The sequence below is a fragment of the Podarcis bocagei genome (genome assembly GCF_964188305.1).
Source record: "Podarcis bocagei genome assembly, chromosome: 12".
In the NCBI taxonomy this organism is placed as follows: Eukaryota; Metazoa; Chordata; class Lepidosauria; order Squamata; family Lacertidae; genus Podarcis; species Podarcis bocagei.
Genome location: NC_138137.1, coordinates 20,597,223 through 20,618,213, shown reverse-complemented (window position 1 = coordinate 20,618,213; position 20,991 = coordinate 20,597,223). Strand labels below are relative to the sequence as shown.

Sequence of the window (20,991 nt, the reverse complement as noted above, 5' to 3'; positions counted from 1 at the left end):
GGCATGGAAGTGTCTAGGCAAATAACTGGTGAACAATCCTAGATTATACAGTAGTGGCCAAAATTATACTATAAAATAATACCATCTTTCTGTTGATATATTATTTTATGGTATTAAGCAAAAAAGTGGTGTTATGAGCCATCATTGCCAAAACAAGATGACACCTGATTGGCTCTCTAAACACTCCTTTTTCTGGTTATTTGGCTGTAACTTTTGATAGAATGCAGATAATTGAACAAACTTTGTTGCATTACATTCTTCATTAGATTATCTTTCCATTGATATATAATTTTATGGTATTACTTTTAAAAAAAGTAGTGTTATGAGCCATCAAACCTCAGAAATGCACTTTCTCCAAAAGGTTTCCACAATTTTGGAACTAGTGTACCTATCAATATTATCACAAACCATCGGTCTGATAAACAGTTACTACAGTTCTGCGACTGACATGCAGAAGATATACAAAGCTGACTCATTTTGCTACAGTGGTATCCTGGACAAATCAGATCAGCATCCTTCCTTCTATGCACTGTTGAAGTTATGCACATCTCTGAATATCAGCTGTTAGGCTAATCCACTGCAATGAACCCATTGGGCAAGGCAAACACCTGTTGTTAATCCACTCTGGCTTTGGCTCTTGGCTTCACTGCAGGCATTTCTTTTGCTCACTAGTGACCTTTGGAGAGTAGCTTTATACAACTGCTTTGTATTAGCAAGCTTTACTATGGAGACAACAGAAACAAGACTTGAATCTCTGTGCTGCAAAACAAAGCACAGCAATACTAAAAAGGGTTATTAATGGAAGAAGTCAAAAGTTATTACGAAAATCACTTACTGCTTATTTAAACCTAACACTTACTGCATATATAAACCTTGTCACAGTGCAAGGCTGAAACAAATGACAACTTTTAAAAATCTAGGTAAAGAGGCCTGTAATCCAAAATGTCTTTGATCAATGCCCCATTTGTGGTTCTCACGTCTATTTTAACCATTATTCAGTCTGATGTATTTGACCTTTAGGATAAAATAAGGCCAATGGCTTTTACATTTATTTGCTCCATTGTGTCACTGTAATTGAGTTCACCTAGAGAGACATCTGAAATTTTAATAACAATAATAATTTAGGCACTAAATTTGGTGCTTTTAATCATAGGGCGCAAATGGCCTCTTTTCAGCTAATCTGCTAAGTGGGGAAAAAATTGAAGTACTGCACTCCTGAGTGATGACCACCTCTCTTATTTTTACACTACTGTTTGCCACAGTTTCCATCATCTTTTGATAACTTCAGATTCTGATAATTTGGGGAGATATTCTGAATGAGGGGTTTGAACAAAAGATTATGCGTTGCACATTAAACAAGACTGAATTCTATAACATAGGAGCTCACAACACCCTAGTATTTGATAAGGGTGGCGCTGTGGTCTAAACCATTGAGCCTCTTGGACTTGTCAATCAGAAGGCCGGTGGTTCAAATCAATGCCACGGGGTGAGCTCCTTTGTTCTGTACCAGCTTCTGCCAGTTTAGCAGTTTGAAAGCACACCAGTGAAGTAGATAAAAAGGTACCAAAGTGGCAGGAAGGTAAACGGTATTTCAAGCGTGCTCTTGTTGTGGGTGTAAATCCCTAGGATTCTGAACTTCTTAGATGCAATTTCAGAGTAGCACGCTGCTGACCCATGTAAAAGACCCCTCTCTTACACAAGTGTGTGTAGGGGTTACATGTGAAACACACACACACAAGCTTTTTTTAAAGAAATACATACCTCCCAGAGTGGTGTAATAGGCCAATTTCTATGCAGGAAAAAATAGATAATGAGGCAAGGTCATTGTTTCTGGACTTCTGATTATTTCTTGATTATTTCCAGATATACAAAAAAAAGTAGTATTTTATTCAGGATTGCATTCTCATTTCCGTTCTCAGACAAAGTTTCTTCTCCAAAGTACCTGTGACTGTAAGGGATCATCTTAAGTGAAAGTCTAAGTGAACATGTGACTGGGTGTAATGTGTATGGGTTGCTCGTGTGTAAGTTGCCGCCTCTCCAGGCTTTGTTGCCTTGCTAAACCTTTCAGTCTGGGCAGCCCTTCACTTCGTGGCTGCCTCAGTCGCTAGCAGAATCCGTCAGTGGGCGTTTCTTAAATCTTTTCCAACATAAAAGTTGTTTGACACCCAGTCTCCTCCTACTCTCTCTGCGCGGAAGTCTTCTGCGCAGGGTGGGCGTGGGTAGCGGAGGACCCGTGCTCTCCCCGCTGGTGTCGGGTGAAGAGTCCTGGAGCCCTCTCGCCGATTCCCCCATCAGCCCCTCTATATCCCTGGTGTTGCGCTGATTTGCTTCCCCATCTGCGGAGCTGCCTCTCTCCCTGCTGGGCCCTTCTCCAGCATCATTTGAGAGCCTTCCCTCCGCCTCTAGCTCCGATGTCAGTTCCCTGACACTGGGTAATGAAGTAAAGCTGCACTCCAGAAAGTGAAGGAAAGAAGCAGTGTGTCCAAGCTGAGCCACTTTCTTCCCCAAATCATCTTCCTGAATGGATTAATCACCTTGTTTGCCTTAGTTGTGCTTCACTTTGCTGAACTCCTGCTTTCAACATGGATGCACAGGTGCTACCTCCCTGTATTCACCGCTTACTAAAGTATTGGTCTATACCTAACTCAATAAAATGCCTGGAGTCCCCCTTCCCCTGCAACAGGCATCACTTAGCTTGGACAGGGATGTGTACTGTCTGCATGTTGATTATATCATTCACAGCCCATAATCACAGATGTGGGGAGCTCTCTTGTGCTCCTCTGCTGGGCTGGGAGAGCAAGAGGAATGGCTGTTAATTTTAGGCCAGGAGTGCTGCATTCATATGCATCATCAACCATTGTTGTTACGCTAGGCAACGGCTCCAAGTCTGGAATTCATCAAATCTACCTGACTATTTAGAAACAGCCAGGAAAAATAATATACATTTTGCTTAGATTTATTATTATTATTATTAATTATTATTATTATTATTATTATTATTATTATTATTATTATTATTATTTGTTCTGCTTTACAGTGTCGGTTGGATCCAGCTCAAGTCAGAAGAGATCAGTGGGACTTTATTATGACTAACATCTCATTGATTTCAATAGGACCCAATTCAACTAACTTAGTCTACCCCATTGTCTCCAAAAGCAACTCACATTACACACACACACAGTGAGAGAGAAAGGGAGGGGGTGGGAGGGAGGGAGGGAGGGAGGGAGAGAGAGAGAGAGAGAGAGAGAGAGATCCTGGTCTTGTTTACAAACTACAGTGGACGCTCGGGTTGCAAACGTGATCTGGGCGGGATGCATGTTCGCAACCTGCGTCTGTGCATCTGCACATGCACAAAGCACGATTTAGCGCTTCTGTGCATGCATGACCGCTGAAACCCGGAAGTAACCCGTTGCGGTACTTCCGGGTTTTGGCGGTCCGCAACCTGAAAAAATGCAACCTGAAGCGGCTGTAACCTGAGGTATGACTGTATAAAGACAAAATACACAAGGGGAAGAAAGAAAAGGTGGAGAAGATGAATCAGTTTGTTAATGGCAAAATGAAGAGGTGAATTGTGAATAGCATTGATATCTGTTCGGAGAGGCTGGTGTCATTTGCTGGTGTTCTTTTCTGGATAGGAGGGATTCAACTACCTGATAGCACCTTATTTCTCTAACTTGCGACAGAGGGCAGAGTATGCTTCCCCTTGCTTCTCCAGTCTCAGGGCAAATGGTATTAAAGATAATGTAAAAAGAGCACATGGGCGGGGGGTGCGTGCATGCAAAAATAGAGCTAGACAATTCACCTTCTACAGATTTTGCAACTTCCTTAGCAGCACTCAGCTGATGCAAACTGGAAGGTGGTGGACTCTCCATCATTCAAGGTGAAATTTGATGGACATCTGTCAGGGATTCTTTGGGGGTACCTTCTAACTCCATGATTCTATGAAACAATAACCCCAAATATGGGAAGTATAATATGGGAAGTATAAAATTCACAATAAAATTTAATGTGTATTTTCACTGGCATTGCTTCTGTTTATAGAGTACATATATGGTGTCTGCCTTTTGGAAAAGTTATTGCTTGTGATAACCTCCTTTCTGTAACAAGCAACATGCAACACATCTATCAGCTATTACCTCTATTTTAATATTTATACTTTCAAATCCAATCTATAGGCCAAACAAAGTTTTCTACTCATTCAGCTGCCTAAGACACAGCCCTCCAGGACCCTTCCAGGCAAAAGTTCAATTGGAACAAATTGGGTTTTCAAAAATACTGAGCATCTCTTGAGCATGGTTGTGCACTTGTGCAACTCACATTATAACAACTGATTCCAGTGGCACTAAAATGACTAAATCAAAATACATAACAATATTGTGAATCAGATTGTACCTATGCCAATTCAGAACCGAAGCTGCTGCAAATCTTAGATGAATTTAACATTCAAATAACCATGCTGATAGCTATTCTGTCAAAGGGGCAGACTGAGGCTACAGTCCTATATACACAGTTATCAGAGAGCAAGTCCCACTTAAATATTATGATGTTGCAGGGAATATATAGTCAGTAGGTTATTTGTTTTAATTTCTGTGTGGTTTTATTGTACAGATGTACAGATGTATTGTATAGATGTAAACCGCTTTGGTCTTTTTAAAAAGAAACTGTGGTATACAAACATTTTTATAAAGGAAGGAAAGGAATTGCTTAGACCTCACCCTCAAGCAAGTTCTTACACTGCAAATTTGATAACTAACTGCTGCTTTTTATCTCAGTAGGGAAACAAACTTGTGTTTGAGAGTCTCGTGAAAACAGAAATGTGTAGTTTGCCTCTAAAACTAGTTTCATAGCTTATCTCTTACTTTCTCAGCTTATTCTAGTCAAAGCAATTGTAGACACTCTCCCCCTCAAAAAGCCAATCTAGCACTCATCAAAGTATGGCACATTTCTGCATTGTGCAGTCCAAAGTGAATTCTGCAAGACTGTTGCACTTTGTTGCAAAAGGAAACACATGAAATTCCAAGGCAAGAGCTATGCTAAAAATATAACCAGGATTGCTTGCAAGGAGAGAGGGGGAATTTAAACATCCTTCTGCCAAAAATCAGCGAAGCATAATATTGCATTCAAAGAGCAGTCAAGATTCCTAATTCTCTAGCCCACACACATGAAAATGCCTCAGTTCTTAAACTCTTACGTTTGCTAAAACACAGTCAGAATAAAATATTTTAAAAACAAGCCAATAATAATTATGAAAATAATAACACAATATAGGAACTTTATAGATTTCATAATTCTCACCTTTTAAAAAGAATAGGCATACATGCATTAACTTACCCAACAGCATTGCAGTCTCTTCTAATGAAAAGAAAGCTGGTAGTACAAATCTTCTTAAGCCTCCAGTGGCATGAAAACTATTACAGAAATGAATAGAATAAAGTCTCCTGAGCCTTTCCCCTGCCGGCCTGTTTTACAAAAAGCAGTAAGGATCACACTGAGAAGTGTCAAACCTGAATAAGCCACTAGCAATTGGACATACAGCCTCAGGGCAGTTAGCTTTTTCATAGGTGATCATTTGATTTTGTCCAGAAAAAGAAGACTCCTACAATATGCAGGGAAACAATGCACAATCTGCTACAGACAGCAGGGTGAGACATGTAGACAAAGAATCAGTTTTCTTCAAAAGACTTGGATGAGAGAGCTTGTCACAGAAAAATAACTCAGCCACCCTGAAATTACATCAAACCAATCCATCTAAATTCTGTCAATCTGCTGCTTTTCTCATTGCATTTTAAGAGCTGTTCAAACTGCAGCGTGGCAGAGTCCCTGCATTTAAGGTGTAATTTATGATCACAAGAGCACCTCTCCTTTCCCCCTTACATATTCAAATGCATGTTTGAGCACTACAGAAAGCAAGTTGCAATCAAATACATTTGTCCTAGCTCTATTGCTCTATTAACCAGGGCTTAAATTTAAGAGCTAGACCTTTATTGGTATATTTGTTTAAGGTATTCAATAACCATGATCCTATTCTCTAATCTAGGAGGAATCCACTTCCATACATTAAAAATCGAGTGCATAGTCATGAAGAATTTGAAAGAAAAGGGTTTACAAACTACTACTACTACTACTACTACAAGGAGATAAAGTGAAATAAAGGCACCAACATTTGCATTTCTATGTAAACTTTGCTTGCATGCTTGAACTATTTCTTATGTATAATAAAAAAATAAAATAAAAGAGTGTCATTATGCAGACCGCATTGGAAGAGTTGTAGTGCCACATCACAATCCTGGATTTGCATGAAGTCAGAGCTGGGTAGGGGAGCAGAAGAGAAGGCAGGCTGCACAACAGCAGTGGCCATGATATGGGAACGAGATGAGAGGAACACTGAGGGTGAAAGTAGTGGCTTAAAACAATGGGAGGGAAGAGAATAGACTCAAAAGGGAAGAACACGGGATACGAGAAATAGCACATATGGGTACAACACAGAAACTAACACCTTTGCACTGTACAGTGGTACCTCAGGTTACATACGCTTCAGGTTACATACGCTTCAGGTTACAGACTCCGCTAACCCAGAAATAGTACCTCGGGTTAAGAACTTTGCTTCAGGATGAGAACAGAAATCGTGTGGCAGCGGCACAGCAGCAGCGAGAGGCCCCATTAGCTAAAGTGGTGCTTCAGGTTAAGAACAGCTTCAGGTTAAGAACAGACCCCCGGAACAAATTAAGTATGTAACCAGAGTTACCACTGTACTCAAACTTCACCCTCTTCCATTCCTCAGCTGCCTCAGGTGAGATAAATATAGGATGTGGAATCCTCAAATATTCCATACTACCTTCACACAATGTATTTCACTCTTGGTACCATGTATTATCTCCAACACGAAATGCCAGATTCAAGTATTTTATTAACCAGCAAACATCCATACATGGACAACATCAATCAACTGAACTTAACGTTCTTTAACTGAACAATAATAATAATAATAATAATTTTTTATTTGTACCCCGCCCTCCACGGCCGGAGCCAGGCTCAGAGCGGCTAACAACATATAAATAATACAATATGCAACAAGCTAAGTGACTGGATTGCTCTTAATATTCTGTTCATCTAAAAAGATACAGTGGCAAATAACATAGTGGGGGTGTGTGCAAAGAGGGCTGCAAAATAGAAGAGAACATGAGATGTGAATGCGGGGGCAATCTGCATGGAAGGAGGACTTGAGAAAAGGAAGAGGTAGGAGAAAGGGGTGAATGTACTAACAAGGGGTGTGTGCAAAGGGGAGCTGGGGAATAGGAAAGAGGAGGAGGCATGAAAATGAAGGTGGTCTGCGTGCAAGCGGGAGTTGCTTCCGCGGCTGAATTGGCCCAGTCAGGAACAGAACCAGAGCACTGGCTGGCTGGGAGGCTGGAACAGAAGAGAGGGAAGAGATAAAACCCTCCCCTCACCCTCTATTGATTCCCCCATGATCCACATCCAACCAATTTTGCCTCCACAACCCCCTCAGCTTCCACCCCAATTGTATTAACCCTCCTACAGTATTTATAACCACAATCCCCAAGCAGCCCCAGCTCTTGCCCTTCAGCGCCCCACGCCCAGCATTTGTAGAAGACCCTATTTTGCCACCTAGGAAATGCCTTCCCCCCAACACACATGCACATAACACCCCCATTCAGCTCTGTTCTATTAACATACTATTCCACAAACCCAATATTAGCATACTACTGAATCCTACCACTTGAATATAATATTGATGTTTAGCCACTGTAGTGCAATGCAATCCTGTTCATGCCTACTCCAAAGCAAGTACATTGTTGTTCCATGAAACTTATTCAAAATAGTGGAAACCTAGGATTGAAGCCTTAAGCATCCCAAAATACCAGAGCAATAGATAGATTTGTGTTAACATGGAATACATATAGAACAAACGTGTGTGTGTGTTTAAAACCATTTCTATAGTATAAGTTATTTCTGGATAAACAAAGGCAGGAAGATATGTTTAATATTTAACAGATAGTGTGACATATAAATTGCCCCAAATGATTGATGCACTATAGTAAGAACTTGGAAATTAATTAATGATTATGTCTGGTAGCAAAGAGCACACAATCAGCAGTCATATATAATTCAGCCAAAACATGCCATTTCATTTTGGGATTTGTCATTATGACGTACATTGCCAACAGCATTTTTACTAACCAGATTAATTTTGCTGAATAAATTGATTTCAGATACACACACACACACACACACACACACACTTAGCTTAGAGTACTGAATCTGACTAACACAGAAGTATAAAAAGGCATCTAATTTGAATCAAGCATCCTTTGGTTTGCTGATGAATAGCAAACCAAAGGCAGCACAACCAACTGCTAACAAAAAGTTATGCTTTCTGTGAACTAATGGAAAAAAATAGTGAAACACATGTAGCTCTGCATAGCTGGCATTTTTTTTTAAAAAAAAAAAAGAAAGTTCAGAATTTCATAATTTACAAATTCATGATGTTTCAAGGAAACTGAGGAGAAGACATGGATCATAGTCCTATGTGAAGCATTCTAGAACACTCAATTTCAATATCCCTTAAATTTCAAAAAGTACTGTGCGTTATCTCTGTCAAAAAATAAGAGTGATTGCTTCAATAGATAGGCACACAGATATGCTCAGATCCTGGAGCCATGTGAAATCAATCAATCAATGTAATTATAAATATATCTATCTGAACTTTGATGGTTCCACATAGATTGAGGTTTCGAGATAGATTTGCGATTTGAAAAGGATATACAAACTGCACACAGCTTAGTCTAATTGCTACACACTGTTATAACTTTACACTAAGTAAAAGGAAAAGCCACTTGTGTATTGTAAATTGGATTTGGTCTGTTCCCTGTGGGATTGTAATACTAACAGTCAAATCAAAGAGTTTTAGCTCCATTTAATCCTTCTACAATCTGCTTTTTCCCCCCTTCAGTGCAGAGCCACTGAAGCCAAATGATTCCCAGTGCCATAAAGTCCAGCTGATTTATCCCCCTGCTGGGAAAAGTCAATAGAACAACCTACAGCCTGATATCCTGCACATCATGCACCCAACAAATCAAAAGGGGTTGACAGCCCTCCAATCCAACCGTGCATGTGTTTTCTGCTGGCGGTAGACACTACAATATGTTGCTTTCATTAATGCGCTTTTCATCTAAGTGCACTAATAACAACTACCCCCCACCACCACCACCAGAGTGCTACACTTCTTATGGTAATCCTAATTCTGTTCCAGAAGTAAGATGGTTTTCATTTCCAATTCCTTCTCTGAGATTTAATTTTCAGCTGCACTGCTGTCAGTAGCAGACAGTGGGAAGGGGTGGCGACACTCACCTGACAGCTGTGACTACTGCTTACAGGGGAGGGAGAAGGTGGCAGGCAGGGAGACTGGTGTAGTGCAAATGCACCAGACTGGCTCTGCTGGTGCATTTACACTGTGCCATCCTCCCTGCCACCTCGCTCCTCCTCTTCCATGTATACCACTTTGTGATCCTTCAAAGATAAAGGTGGCATACAGGTGCAGCAAGGACCTTAACTGCCAGAAATTGGAAAAAAGAATTTGTGCCAACAAAAAAAGAATGGCAGGATAAATTATTAGATTCTACTGAACTGGCCAGATTAACAGAGACAATTAGGGGGCAACCCAGACAAGAATTTCAAAAAGAATGGAGAAAATGCAGAGAATACTTTACCAAACATTGCCCCAAAATATATCCCTGGACTTGTTTTGATTAATTTCTACAGGAGACTTTGTGGTTTTTTAAGTCATAACTAGGAAAAATTGGAATAATCACATATAAAAGAGACAGTACACAAAAAGTAAATAAGGAGGCTATTTACAGGATAAATGAAGTCTTTTATTCTTATGTTATATTTTCTTTATGTAAGGGGATAGGAGTTTAATTCTGATAAATTGTCAATGGTGTTGGGTTCGTTTTTATGTATGAGTTTTTGTGGACTACGTTGTAAACAGTTGCACTCCCAGCTGTTACATTAGCAGTTCAATCCTATGCATGGTTACTCAAAAGTAAAAGGGGTGGCCCACCCATGAGGCAAGGAGAGGCCACCACCTCAAGTGGCAAAATCCACAGGGGCAGCAGATTCCAGTGTAGATTTTTATTCAAGGCCGACCCACCCATAAGACATGGTGAGGCAAGGTGAAGAAATTGCCTCAGGCAGCAGGACCCACCAGGAAAGCAGATTCCTATGTTGAACTGGGAAATGGAAGCCATTTTGGGGTCCACCTCAGGTGCCAAAATGTCTTGGCCCGGCCCTGTCAGTGGGGCTTGCTCCCTAGAACTGCATATGACTGAGCTTTCCAAATTTCCCACGTTTGTGTTATGGAAAAATTTCCGGGGTGAGAGACTACTCAACAGTTCATTGGGGTGCAAGTCTATGTGGTCAGTAAGAGAAGGAAGTTCCAGCCAAGTAATTTGGAGCAAAACAGTGGTCAATAGACCACGATCTTTGTTGTTGCGCAGCAGGTCCCCACAGGAGTATGAACCCAGAGCATGGGGTGACATCCTCTTTTAAAACTTCCCTCTTTCCCCCAGAATTCACTTCGAGAAGCATTATTGTCCCATCATCACTACATCACTAGCATGTCACAAATGGGGAGGGGTATACAAGGGTTACACAAGTTCAACATTAGGTCACTTTATCAGACACCTTTCCCAACACCTCTTAAGTACCCATCACCAAAAGAACAATAAAACTCTTTACATATCCTTGCCCTCAGAACTTGTCTGGAGATGGGCTTTCAGAACACCTGACTTGCTAAACTGCCTCTGCGGATGTCTATTGTTGCCCTCTTGGTCACTCCCTGGGTGGGGGGCCATGTACCTGCTCTCACGCTTGGGGAATTATGGAGGGATGCCCTGTCCCTACTGCCTGCTTCTTGGTTCCTGTAGGGAATTGGACCTTTCTTTAAGGGTTAAAACAGCGTTGGAATGAGGAGAGTCGGTTAAAGTATGGATTTCCTACGAATTTATAAAGCTAGGTTTCTTCCCTGAGCTGCCAAGTCAAAAGGATACATTCAGGCATAATATTTGTAACATTGTAACAACTTTAAAGGTGTACCCCCCCCCTGTCATTTCTGTAACAGTGGTGACACACTTTTTAGATATGCATCATTTCGCAACACAGTACAGTGGTACCTCAGGTTAAGTACTTAATTCGTTCCGGAGGTCCGTTCTTAACCTGAAACTGTTCTTAACCTGAAGCACCACTTTAGCTAATGGGGCCTCCTGCTGCTGCCGCGCCGCCAGAGCATGATTTCTGTTCTCATCCTGAAGCAAAGTTCTTAACCTGAAGCACTATTTCTGGGTTAGCGGAGTCTGTAACCTGAAGCGTATGTAACCCGAGGTACCACTGTAATCCAGTTTTACAAGCAAACCAGAGGTTAAACTTACGCCTTTCCAGCCCCAGGAGGAGTGTGGGGAGAGTTCCCACAACACTGCAGTCAACACACTAACGTGTCATGACAAGACAGTTTGGAAAGCTCTGGTACTGTATATGGAATTGCAGCCCGATAGTCTTTTAAAGCGAATCTATTTAGTTTCTTTAAACATTTCTGGGACATAAAAGCATTCTTATGTGTACTTGTAAGGCAACACTTGCAGCGTTCTGTAATTAATCCTGACAACCATCTAAAGATCAAACTGATGTATGCTATAAAATACCTAATGCCACTTGCTAGGTCACATATTATGACCACTTATTTCAGTCATCTGAGTAATAGCATAAAACAGCTAATGCACTTCACTCCCTCCCCTGGCCCACCCATTCTTTCTTTTTTTTTAGAATCAGTTATGGTTCCAGAGTTCTTGTGAAATAATTTTTTTGGGATATTCATGCAATACACAACTTCTCGCTCTCATTTAACAAAGGTTTAGCACCACAATGGTTTCTGAAACTTATGAGATATGTTCGATCTTTTAATTGGCTTTTAAACTACCGTAAGTAATCAATTGAAAGGTTGAAATTAATTCTGAAGCCCGAGATCCATAGAAGTGAGACATTTTTCCTACTCGTGCAACAAAACTACTGTTTGCATCTTTATGCTAGCCAACATTTACTGTATTTTTGCTCTATAAGACTCACTTTTTCGCTCCTAAAAAGTAAGGGGAAATGTATGTGTGCGTCTTATGGAGCGAATGCAGGCTGCACAGCTATCCCAGAAGCCAGAACAGCAAGAGGGATTGCTGCTTTCACTGCGCAGCGTTCCCTCTTGCTGTTCTGGATTCTGAGATTCAGAATATTTTTTTTCTTGTTTTCCTCCCCCAAAAACTAGGTGCGTCTTGTGGTCTGGTGCGTCTTATAAAGAGTAAAATACGGTACTTACTGACGCCAATTTCCTCTGAGCCCAGTCAGCTTCAGTGCTGTGTAGCAAGAAAACTTTTTATTTTAAAAACAGAAGTTACTGCATTTAACCTAAGAGACAAACTATCTGCTAGCCTTAAAAAAAACATTTTAAAGATTTATTTTCTTTTTATCAAATACGCTTTAAGGAAGAAAAAACTGCCACATTCCCTGCAACTTAGAAGAGTCTCCATTAAGTTTTTATCTGCCATCAGTTCCACTGATTAATCAGAAACAAATTTTAATATGCAATTAAAGGTTTAGTCGACTAATTACATTGATTAATCAGCTGAAGTCCTAGTTTTCAATTAAACAGTATGTGGCATATTATTGTAATATAATATAACTCGAGTCTCAGGCTCGGTTTGCATAAGTGTTTCAGCCTGCACTAAGTTTTCTTGCTGCTGTTTCAAATCAGATCATGGAAATTTCTAGCCTGTGCTTCCACAAGATGACCCTGGAGTGTGTATGCTGATTTTAAAGTACTTCAGCTTTCCTCATCTGGCCGTAAGCACTGCATGTAGTATAATCAGTAATTCCCTTCCTGTCAAGCAGGCCCATAAATACAATCACAAAGAAAGAATAATGTCTTATCTGGAATGTCCATAGTTATACCTGACACTTCCCAGTGAGAAATCAACATGATCATTGAAGCATCTTTTTCAGTTATCACATGCATTGCTGCCAAGCGCAGCATCTCTGTAACCATTGATGTGCCAGTCCAGCTGCCAATTCCCCCGAACAACTATATCTATCAGACTGCTTCACACAAGAGAATTTCAAGTGTCTCAACCAGCAGCGGTATGCAAACAGTGCAGCCATGTAGTTGACCTCCAGAATATCTTGGATACACTTTTGTAGTTGGAGTAAATTAAACATACCCTCCAACATTTCTCTGTTGAAAATAGGGATGAACTACTACTACTACTACTACTACTACTAATAATAATAATAATAATAATAATAATAATAATAATAATAATAATAATAATTTTATTATTCATACCCCAGCCATCTGACTGGGTTACCCCAGCCACTCTGGGCAGCTTCCAACATATATAAAACATAATAAAACATTGAACATTTAAAAACTTCCCTATACAGGGCTGGCCGGATAACTCCATACGCCCCAACATTTCTCTGATGAAAAGAGGGACGTCCTAAGGAAAAGTGGGGTATTCCGGAAATCAGAAAGTGAGACAGCTTCTGAAAATTCAGGACTATCCCTGGGAAAAAGAGACACTTGGAGGGTCTGAATCAAATTGTACTGTAAATCTGCAGGGAATAGAGGGAAAGAGAGGTAGCAAGAATCTTTGTTGTACTGCCATACAAATACTGAATTTAAAAATTTCTGTTGGAAAGAATGGGAGCAGGGAAAAGGCTTAGCTGTCCTCATATAACACCAGGCGGAGATCTTCATCATATCAGCTGAATGGCATTAACTACAGCAAGTGGGTGAAATGAGGTAATGAGAATGTTCAGCATGCTAGTGACCTTATCATGCTAATATACATGTAGACTAATTCATGAATCTATATATAACTTCCAATGGGCAGTGCTTATAGCTACCTGGCCCTACACCACACTCAAATAGTTTGTTCAGTACAATAAGCTCTGTTTTCAAGTAACAACAATAGAATCAGTAATTGTGTAAGGCCATATGGTATACCAGCTCTGAATCAAAAGCCAAATTACTTCCTTATAATCAATAATAGAATACACTGCCGCTGAGCTACAGTGAAACTTTGAAAATGGCCTTTAGAAGTTTACATCAAAGAATCCACATCTATCAAGGGAATAAGACAATTCCCTTGGAAAGTTAAGGACTGCTCTGAATGTATTTTTTTTGTGTGTTTGCACGTTAAGGGCAAAGATTGCCTTTGAGCAGAGTGTGACTGGCTAATGACAGAATAGGACCCAGCATCAAGGTGATCTGAAATTTCAGGAACAGAGTGATCCCTTCTGAAAAATGGCAATACAGTGGTACCTCGGGTTAAGTACTTAATTCATTCCGGAAGTCCGTTCTTAACCTGAAACTGTTCTTAACCTGAAGCACCACTTTAGCTAATGGAGCCTCCTGCTGCCGCTGCACCACCGGAGCACAATTTCTGTTCTCATCCTGAAGCAAAGTTCTTAACCTGAGGTACTATTTCTGGGTTAGCGGAGTGTGTAACCTGAAGCGTATTTAACCTGAAGCGTATGTAACCTGAGGTACCACTGTAGCTTGGAATGATTGTAACCCTGAGCAGAAGCACTTGACAATGTTGTTACAGGGTCCCACTTGTGTATATGATTAGGTGTGTGGATGAGTGGGTGTGCATGTGCATCTACATCTACATCATCATCATCACCACCACCACTATTATTGATAGAGTTATGTTCATTCTATGTCTCATAACATGAGGACAGGTTCAATGCTCTGTTCCTCAAGAAGTAAGCTAGAAAGAAAAGAAAATATTCAGAAGCTAGGGGAGGGTGGTACTGTATATTGTACAAATCATGCTGCCTTTCATTTTGATGCTTATTTTACAGATGCATAGTGTGCAGAAATTCAAGGGATGAAAATGTCCTCGGCATGAAGATGTAGTGATGAGAAACTTCAACCTGCTCAGCTTCTGCTTTTTGTGCAGCTATTAGAAATAGAACAACTACTCAAAAAGTATAACAACTATTCAGAAATTTAAAAGGAGCCCACCATAGCTGTAGCCAGCAACATGCACAAAGAAGATGATTTTGCATTTGGAAGTGACGAGTTACTTGGATTGAGAATATTAATAGATGAATCAGTGTGAATCAGCAGGATTAATCAAACTAATGCATTAATCAATTAATGTAGTGACTGCACATCAAAAGCAAAGCCTTGATTAAAGTGCTTAGCTCTGGAGGAAACCAGATCCACATCAATGTACTATAAGGGTGTTCAAGCTGCCGGCACTGTCATTAACGGGCTTCAAAAAAAAAAAATCTCTTGATTGCTTCGCTATTCAAATGTGGTGTGTTCAGAATCCTGTATGTTTGGATGAGGAAACACACACACAAGAGAGAGAGAAATATACACAAAAATATGCCCTGACAACTGATGGTTTTATGCTGGTCTTAAATTGTATTTAGCTGTTGTGTTGATGCTTGTTTTAGATAGATTTTCTTGCTGCTGTTTTTTTAATATATATAATTGGTATTTTGAATGTCTCCGTAAAACCATCTTGAGAACCTAATTATGTGTTTGAGCACTTTGCTACGCTGGGCCTCAAAGCATCAAACCCTTTGCAGAATAGAGTCTCTAATTAGTGGTTTTACTTCCTTCTTGTTAATATAGAACTCAAATAATATTACAGCATATTTTGCTCCATGCAGTTCAATCAAGGTGTAGTACCAACACTACAAATCCCATGGACGTTTTTGCCAGAGTGAAGTTGTTCATATTGGAATTCTGCCCCAAGACTGGGTAATTATATTCAAAACTACATTCCTTACCCATTGCCACTATTGCACAGTTTTCTTTTTTTAGAATAGATGCTATGGGGGGGGGGGCGACATTCTAAATACTGTGTACTACAAGGAAGAGCATGTACAAATGTACTAGCTCCACCCACCATTGCCATCCCTGTTGCCCTTCAATGCGTTTTTAAATAAATCTTGCTACAAAAACATATAGGTTCAGTTGCTAATGCGGACCCCCATAAGGCAAGGCAGCAAAATGGAATGGAAACTATGAGACAACCAGCAATATTGCACACGTATTTGCATGTGCAGAATGTACCGCCCACGTGTACCACTTGCCATTGTAATCTGTGTCAGTTTGTATAACTGCTTTTTTCTACGTAGGACAAAGAGGAGACAAGAGCACAATTATGCATGTGCAGGATTTGTTCAGAAAAACAGCTGTTATCTGAGACAATACTCACACTTTCTATGATGAAATAGGGAGGAAAGGCAGACCACTCTACAAAAATTAAGTGGCAGGTTTTGCACATTCCAATATATGGTGCACACTACAAGCCCAAACAATATTTCTACTCCCTGTGTGTAATTGTGTATAAAATTGTCACCTCAATATGAGAGATCTATACTATTTGTGGGGGGGGGGGCTATTTAAAAAATCACTACTACTATCTTCTTTGGACAGGATCGTGAATTTTCATTTATACTATAATAGCTCAAACTTCAAAAATTATCCAGAAATTAATTGAAAAAAGATACTTTGAAGAGCAGAGTTTGATGCTCATAATGATACGGAATGTTCTTAATTGTAGAAAATGCCTCTTAGCCACAACATTTATCAGTGAAAACTGAATAGCAAACAGTTAAAACCAACAGCAATTTTTTTAAAAAATGAATACAACTCCTAGCTAATCTTGAAGTACGGTAAAAGCATGTGATTGGCAGTATGGCAACAATAAAAACAAGAGATGGAGGTTTACCTTTATTACAATTTTATTAGTTCACTGTTCAATGGTAATTAGATTCCATTTTGATACCAAGTCATTTTTTAAAGTATTTGGTCACCAAATATTTACAAAATGTAACATTTTCAAAGGCACTGCTAATTTTAATGAGAGTAGGCCTTTTAATCTTGCCTGCTAAATGAAGCTGATAGAATAAAGGAATCTCAACAAAGGGAGCATTAGGTTTCTACACTAATTTTATGCACTTGCAATCCTGTTAAGAAATATAAGGGACAGAAAGTCCAAAAAGAGAGAGAGAGAGTATGTAAAACCAATTCAATAAAGAGTTTTCATTAGTTAGGAATCTTAATTTAATATGAGAAGTTTAATAAAAGTGGAATTGTGATGTAATGGTAAAAGCATTCCTATGAAAAACTTAAAAGTGTATATACCATGAACTGTCTTGAGATAATATACCACATGACTAACAGAGCAGCCTAGACCCAGACTTACAGCCATTAACTAATTACTGTATTGTTGAAATCAAACCTTTATTAGGCATTATGCAAATAAAACCGTAAGAAGGAAAAATAACATGTAAAAGCCTTGAAATATATATAAAAAGGCAGCAGTTGGCTACAATCATATATATATATATATATATACATATAAAATCAGTGGTTTTCCTTGTTAACCTGCTCCTTGGAGGACTGCAGCCAAAAACTCGGCTACCCCCGCCGTAACCCTTTGGTCAACGTCGGATAGGCAGAATCCCGCACATTTACCTTGCTGGGGTTCCAGACCACCCAAAAGAGGGGACAGCACGCGTTGACGGAGCGTACTGTACAATGGGCAATGAAAGAGAATATGCTCTACAGTGTCCGGGACATTCATAGAGCATCTGCAGAGTCTCTTGTTTCTAGGGATGTTTTGATATCTTCCCCAGACAAATGCTGAGGGAAAAACATTCAACCGGGCCAGCATAAAAGCCCTACGTTGGGCTGGGATTATTAATTTAGTGACGTAATTGACTCTGCTATCTAAGATATTTAAATCATAGAATATGGGGGAGCAAATTTTGTTTACAGCCGCCATAATATTTTGTCTCTCCACATCCTTTAGTCTAGCTAGGATATTTTGGAAAATGTATTGCTCATTAGAATTGTACAGGGGCTCCAGCTCGATGCCTAAAGATTCAATCTTTTTTTCGAGGTACTGATACCATCTTGATTTATAGGAGTCCTTGAGCAGATCAGCGAGCAGGCTTGATGGAGAGCAGCGAAAGTGGCAGCGTAACCAGTACTTTATTGAGGTGGACCAGGCCCAATATTCCATTGTGTGTATGCCTATTTCTGCACACATTGTCTCATATTTGATCGCAGCTGGGAGTCCAAGAATACGTCTCAGAAAGCTGGAGTGAATCTTATTTAAATCACTGTTATATGCTTGAATCCATAGCGGGATTCCATAAAATATCTGGGCTTGCACTTTTGTTTGAAAAATCTGATTGGCCGCAGGAATAAATTGATTACCTTTCTGATAATAAAACCGGGCAACTGCTGATGAGGTGCACTTTGCCTGTTTTATGGCATTTGTGCGATGACTTGCCCACCCTAGATTGCTCTGGAATAAGATTCCCAGATACCTATAGATTTTTACTTGTTGGATTTCTTGCCCTCTTATTTTCCATTTCTCTAGTTTCCAACCATTTGAGAAGACCAAAATTTTTGTCTTCTCGTGATTTATAGAGAGTTTATTACATTCGCAGTAAAGGGTCAGAGAAGATATAAGACGTTTCAGACCCAAGCTCGTTAATGATAGTAGGACTGCATCGTCTGCGTATAATAAGAGAGGAACTGGTTTCTGATTAAGTTTAGGGGCATGTGATTCTATTTTTTGAAGGTGATCTGGCAAGTCTGATAAGAATAAGTTAAATAGAAAGGGGGCAAGAATACATCCTTGTTTTACCCCTTTCGAGATTGGGATGTCTGATGAAAGATGACCTATGGTGTTAAGTTTGACTTGACAGACATTGGAAGAGTATAGATTTTGTATTAGAATCAATAAGCGCTGATCAATTTTTAGTTCTGCGAGTTTCCTCCACAGCTTTGGGCGGTCAATTGAGTCGAATGCACCACGAAAATCTACAAAAGCAGCATATATCTTAGATTGCCTTTGAGATCTATATTTTTCAACCAAATGCATAAGTATAAGGCAGTGGTCTAATGTAGAGCAACCTTTAGAGAAACCTATTTGTTCTTTCCCTGGTAAATTTAAATTTTTCATCCATATAAGGAGTTTAGATAGGAGGTGCTTAGCGTAGATTTTCCCTATCACTGATAGTAAGCTTATCGGTCTGTAATTCTTTGGTTCTTTTGGGTCGCCATTTTTAAAGATTGGGATAATTATTGATCTTAACCATATCTCCGGTATGATCCCATCTTTGTCTATGAGAGTAAACAATTGAGCTAGGGGTTCTGCCCACCAATCTATATAGGTCTTAAATAATTCTATTGGTAGACCGTCTGGCCCAGGCGATTTCCCCGATTTGAAATTTTTAACTATCTCTCTAATTTCCGCTTCTTCTACCCTTGGCCACTCCTGGAGTTTATTGATTTTATTTATAGCGGTCTCATTTCCTTTAAGTTCACTGTGTAGATTGTTAAATACAGATGTAAAGTATTGGGACCATTTGGATTCTGCAATTGGTGGTTGGGTTAGTTGATTTTCGGCTTTCAGTCCTCCGTACACTAGGTTCCAGAACGCTTTGTTGTTTTTACTCTGAATTGAGTCAAATTACTGTATTGTCGGGGGGGGGGGGCTCATTATTCCATGCATATGAAAAAAACTGTTGCAGGAACAAAAATAAATTACATCATGTTTTCTTGAATTTGAAAACAGAGCCTACCAAATACTACCAAAATATGACAACATCAGCATATTTTACAAATTATGTTTTTAAAAATGTGATGACTGAATGCTTACAGCCTTCCAACTGTACGAATTAATTCAACAGGAACCTCAAAAATCTTGGCATCTGGAGTGGTAACATATGGTTTTTGAGACTTTTTTCTATTTAAGTCTGGCTCACATACTTGCATTTCTAGAGAAACTGACTCTGAACCAACTGTGTGTGAATGTAGCAGATAGGAGCACTATCAGAAAACCAGCAATCATATCTATGAGCGCCAGATGAGCGTCGCAACCCCAGAGTCGGTCACGACTGGACCTAATGGTCAGGGGTTTCTCCACAGCACCTGTTTGTACATTCAGAATACACATATGAAAACCCTGATGCTTTCACATATGTCCCTTAGCTACATATTAGTTTGATATGGGGAAATGAACACTTAGAAGCCCAACAACAGGCTTTGTGACCCCACTTGTAAAGAACATAGAAAAACAGCACTGCCTCTATTCATAGCCACATGGTTTTAGCCTCAATCCATCTGCATATTGTATGTAGTTTCTTTAGAAATGCTCCCATTTGATACATTTCCCTGTTAGTATTTCACGCCTCCAATGCTGCACATGAGATTGGTGTAAATCGCATGTCTGTCTGGGAAGAGTGTGGGAACGGAAAACAGTCTTATCTCTTCCACTGTATGTACTATTTGTATTGTACTTTTGCTTTTACTTCTGCCTGTTCTTCTCTCAGAGCTGGAGAAAGAGAGACACCATGATTCCTGTGTCTGTACATTGTGTGTAAATAAATACATAGATTAGCTCTACGATGCCTCACGCTTCTTGCTGTGTTGTGCTAGAAGATTAGTGTACATATATCATTTGATATATGTCGCTGAAGCGCACTGGAGAAGAAGGGAAATGCCTTTTCCAGAGCTGCGCATCCCAGAAGTGAAGACACTTTACCCCCTCTCTGGTGTATACAACAAGTGCAAATATGACTTGAAATTGGAGCACAGGGTTGGGGAATAGGGGGGGTGATCTAACTGTGTTTTAAGCCACCAATGTGCAGAAAGCCTGGACCAATTTAGGATTGCCACCACTGCAAATGCTAACTTTGGTTTTGGTAGGAAGGCAGGCTCCTGAGCAAAGTATATTGAAAAATATGTTTAAAACGTCAAACATGAAGGCTTAGAAAATGGCAGGTATAAAAGAATTGCCTGTGTTCATTGCTGCCATGCTATGTTTATGACTTGCATGAATTCTTTATGCTTCAAAGCATTATAAGACATCATGGTAAAATAAA

General features: G+C 39.8%; 1 protein-coding gene across 11 annotated transcripts in view; it reads right to left on the bottom strand.

The window, feature by feature from the left end:
- Positions 1 to 20,991, bottom strand: part of ZNF385D (zinc finger protein 385D) — a 560,232-nt gene that overhangs the window by 265,493 nt on the left and 273,748 nt on the right. The window contains exon 1 of one of the 11 annotated variants that reach the window (XM_081164662.1): positions 5,332 to 5,356. The exons of the other annotated variants lie outside the window; for them this stretch is intronic. Coding sequence (XP_081020788.1) covers positions 5,332 to 5,341 — 10 coding nt within the window. The 5' untranslated portion in view covers positions 5,342 to 5,356. Of the gene's footprint in view, positions 1 to 5,331; positions 5,357 to 20,991 lie in introns of those variants that run through there. 11 annotated transcript variants of the gene reach the window in all.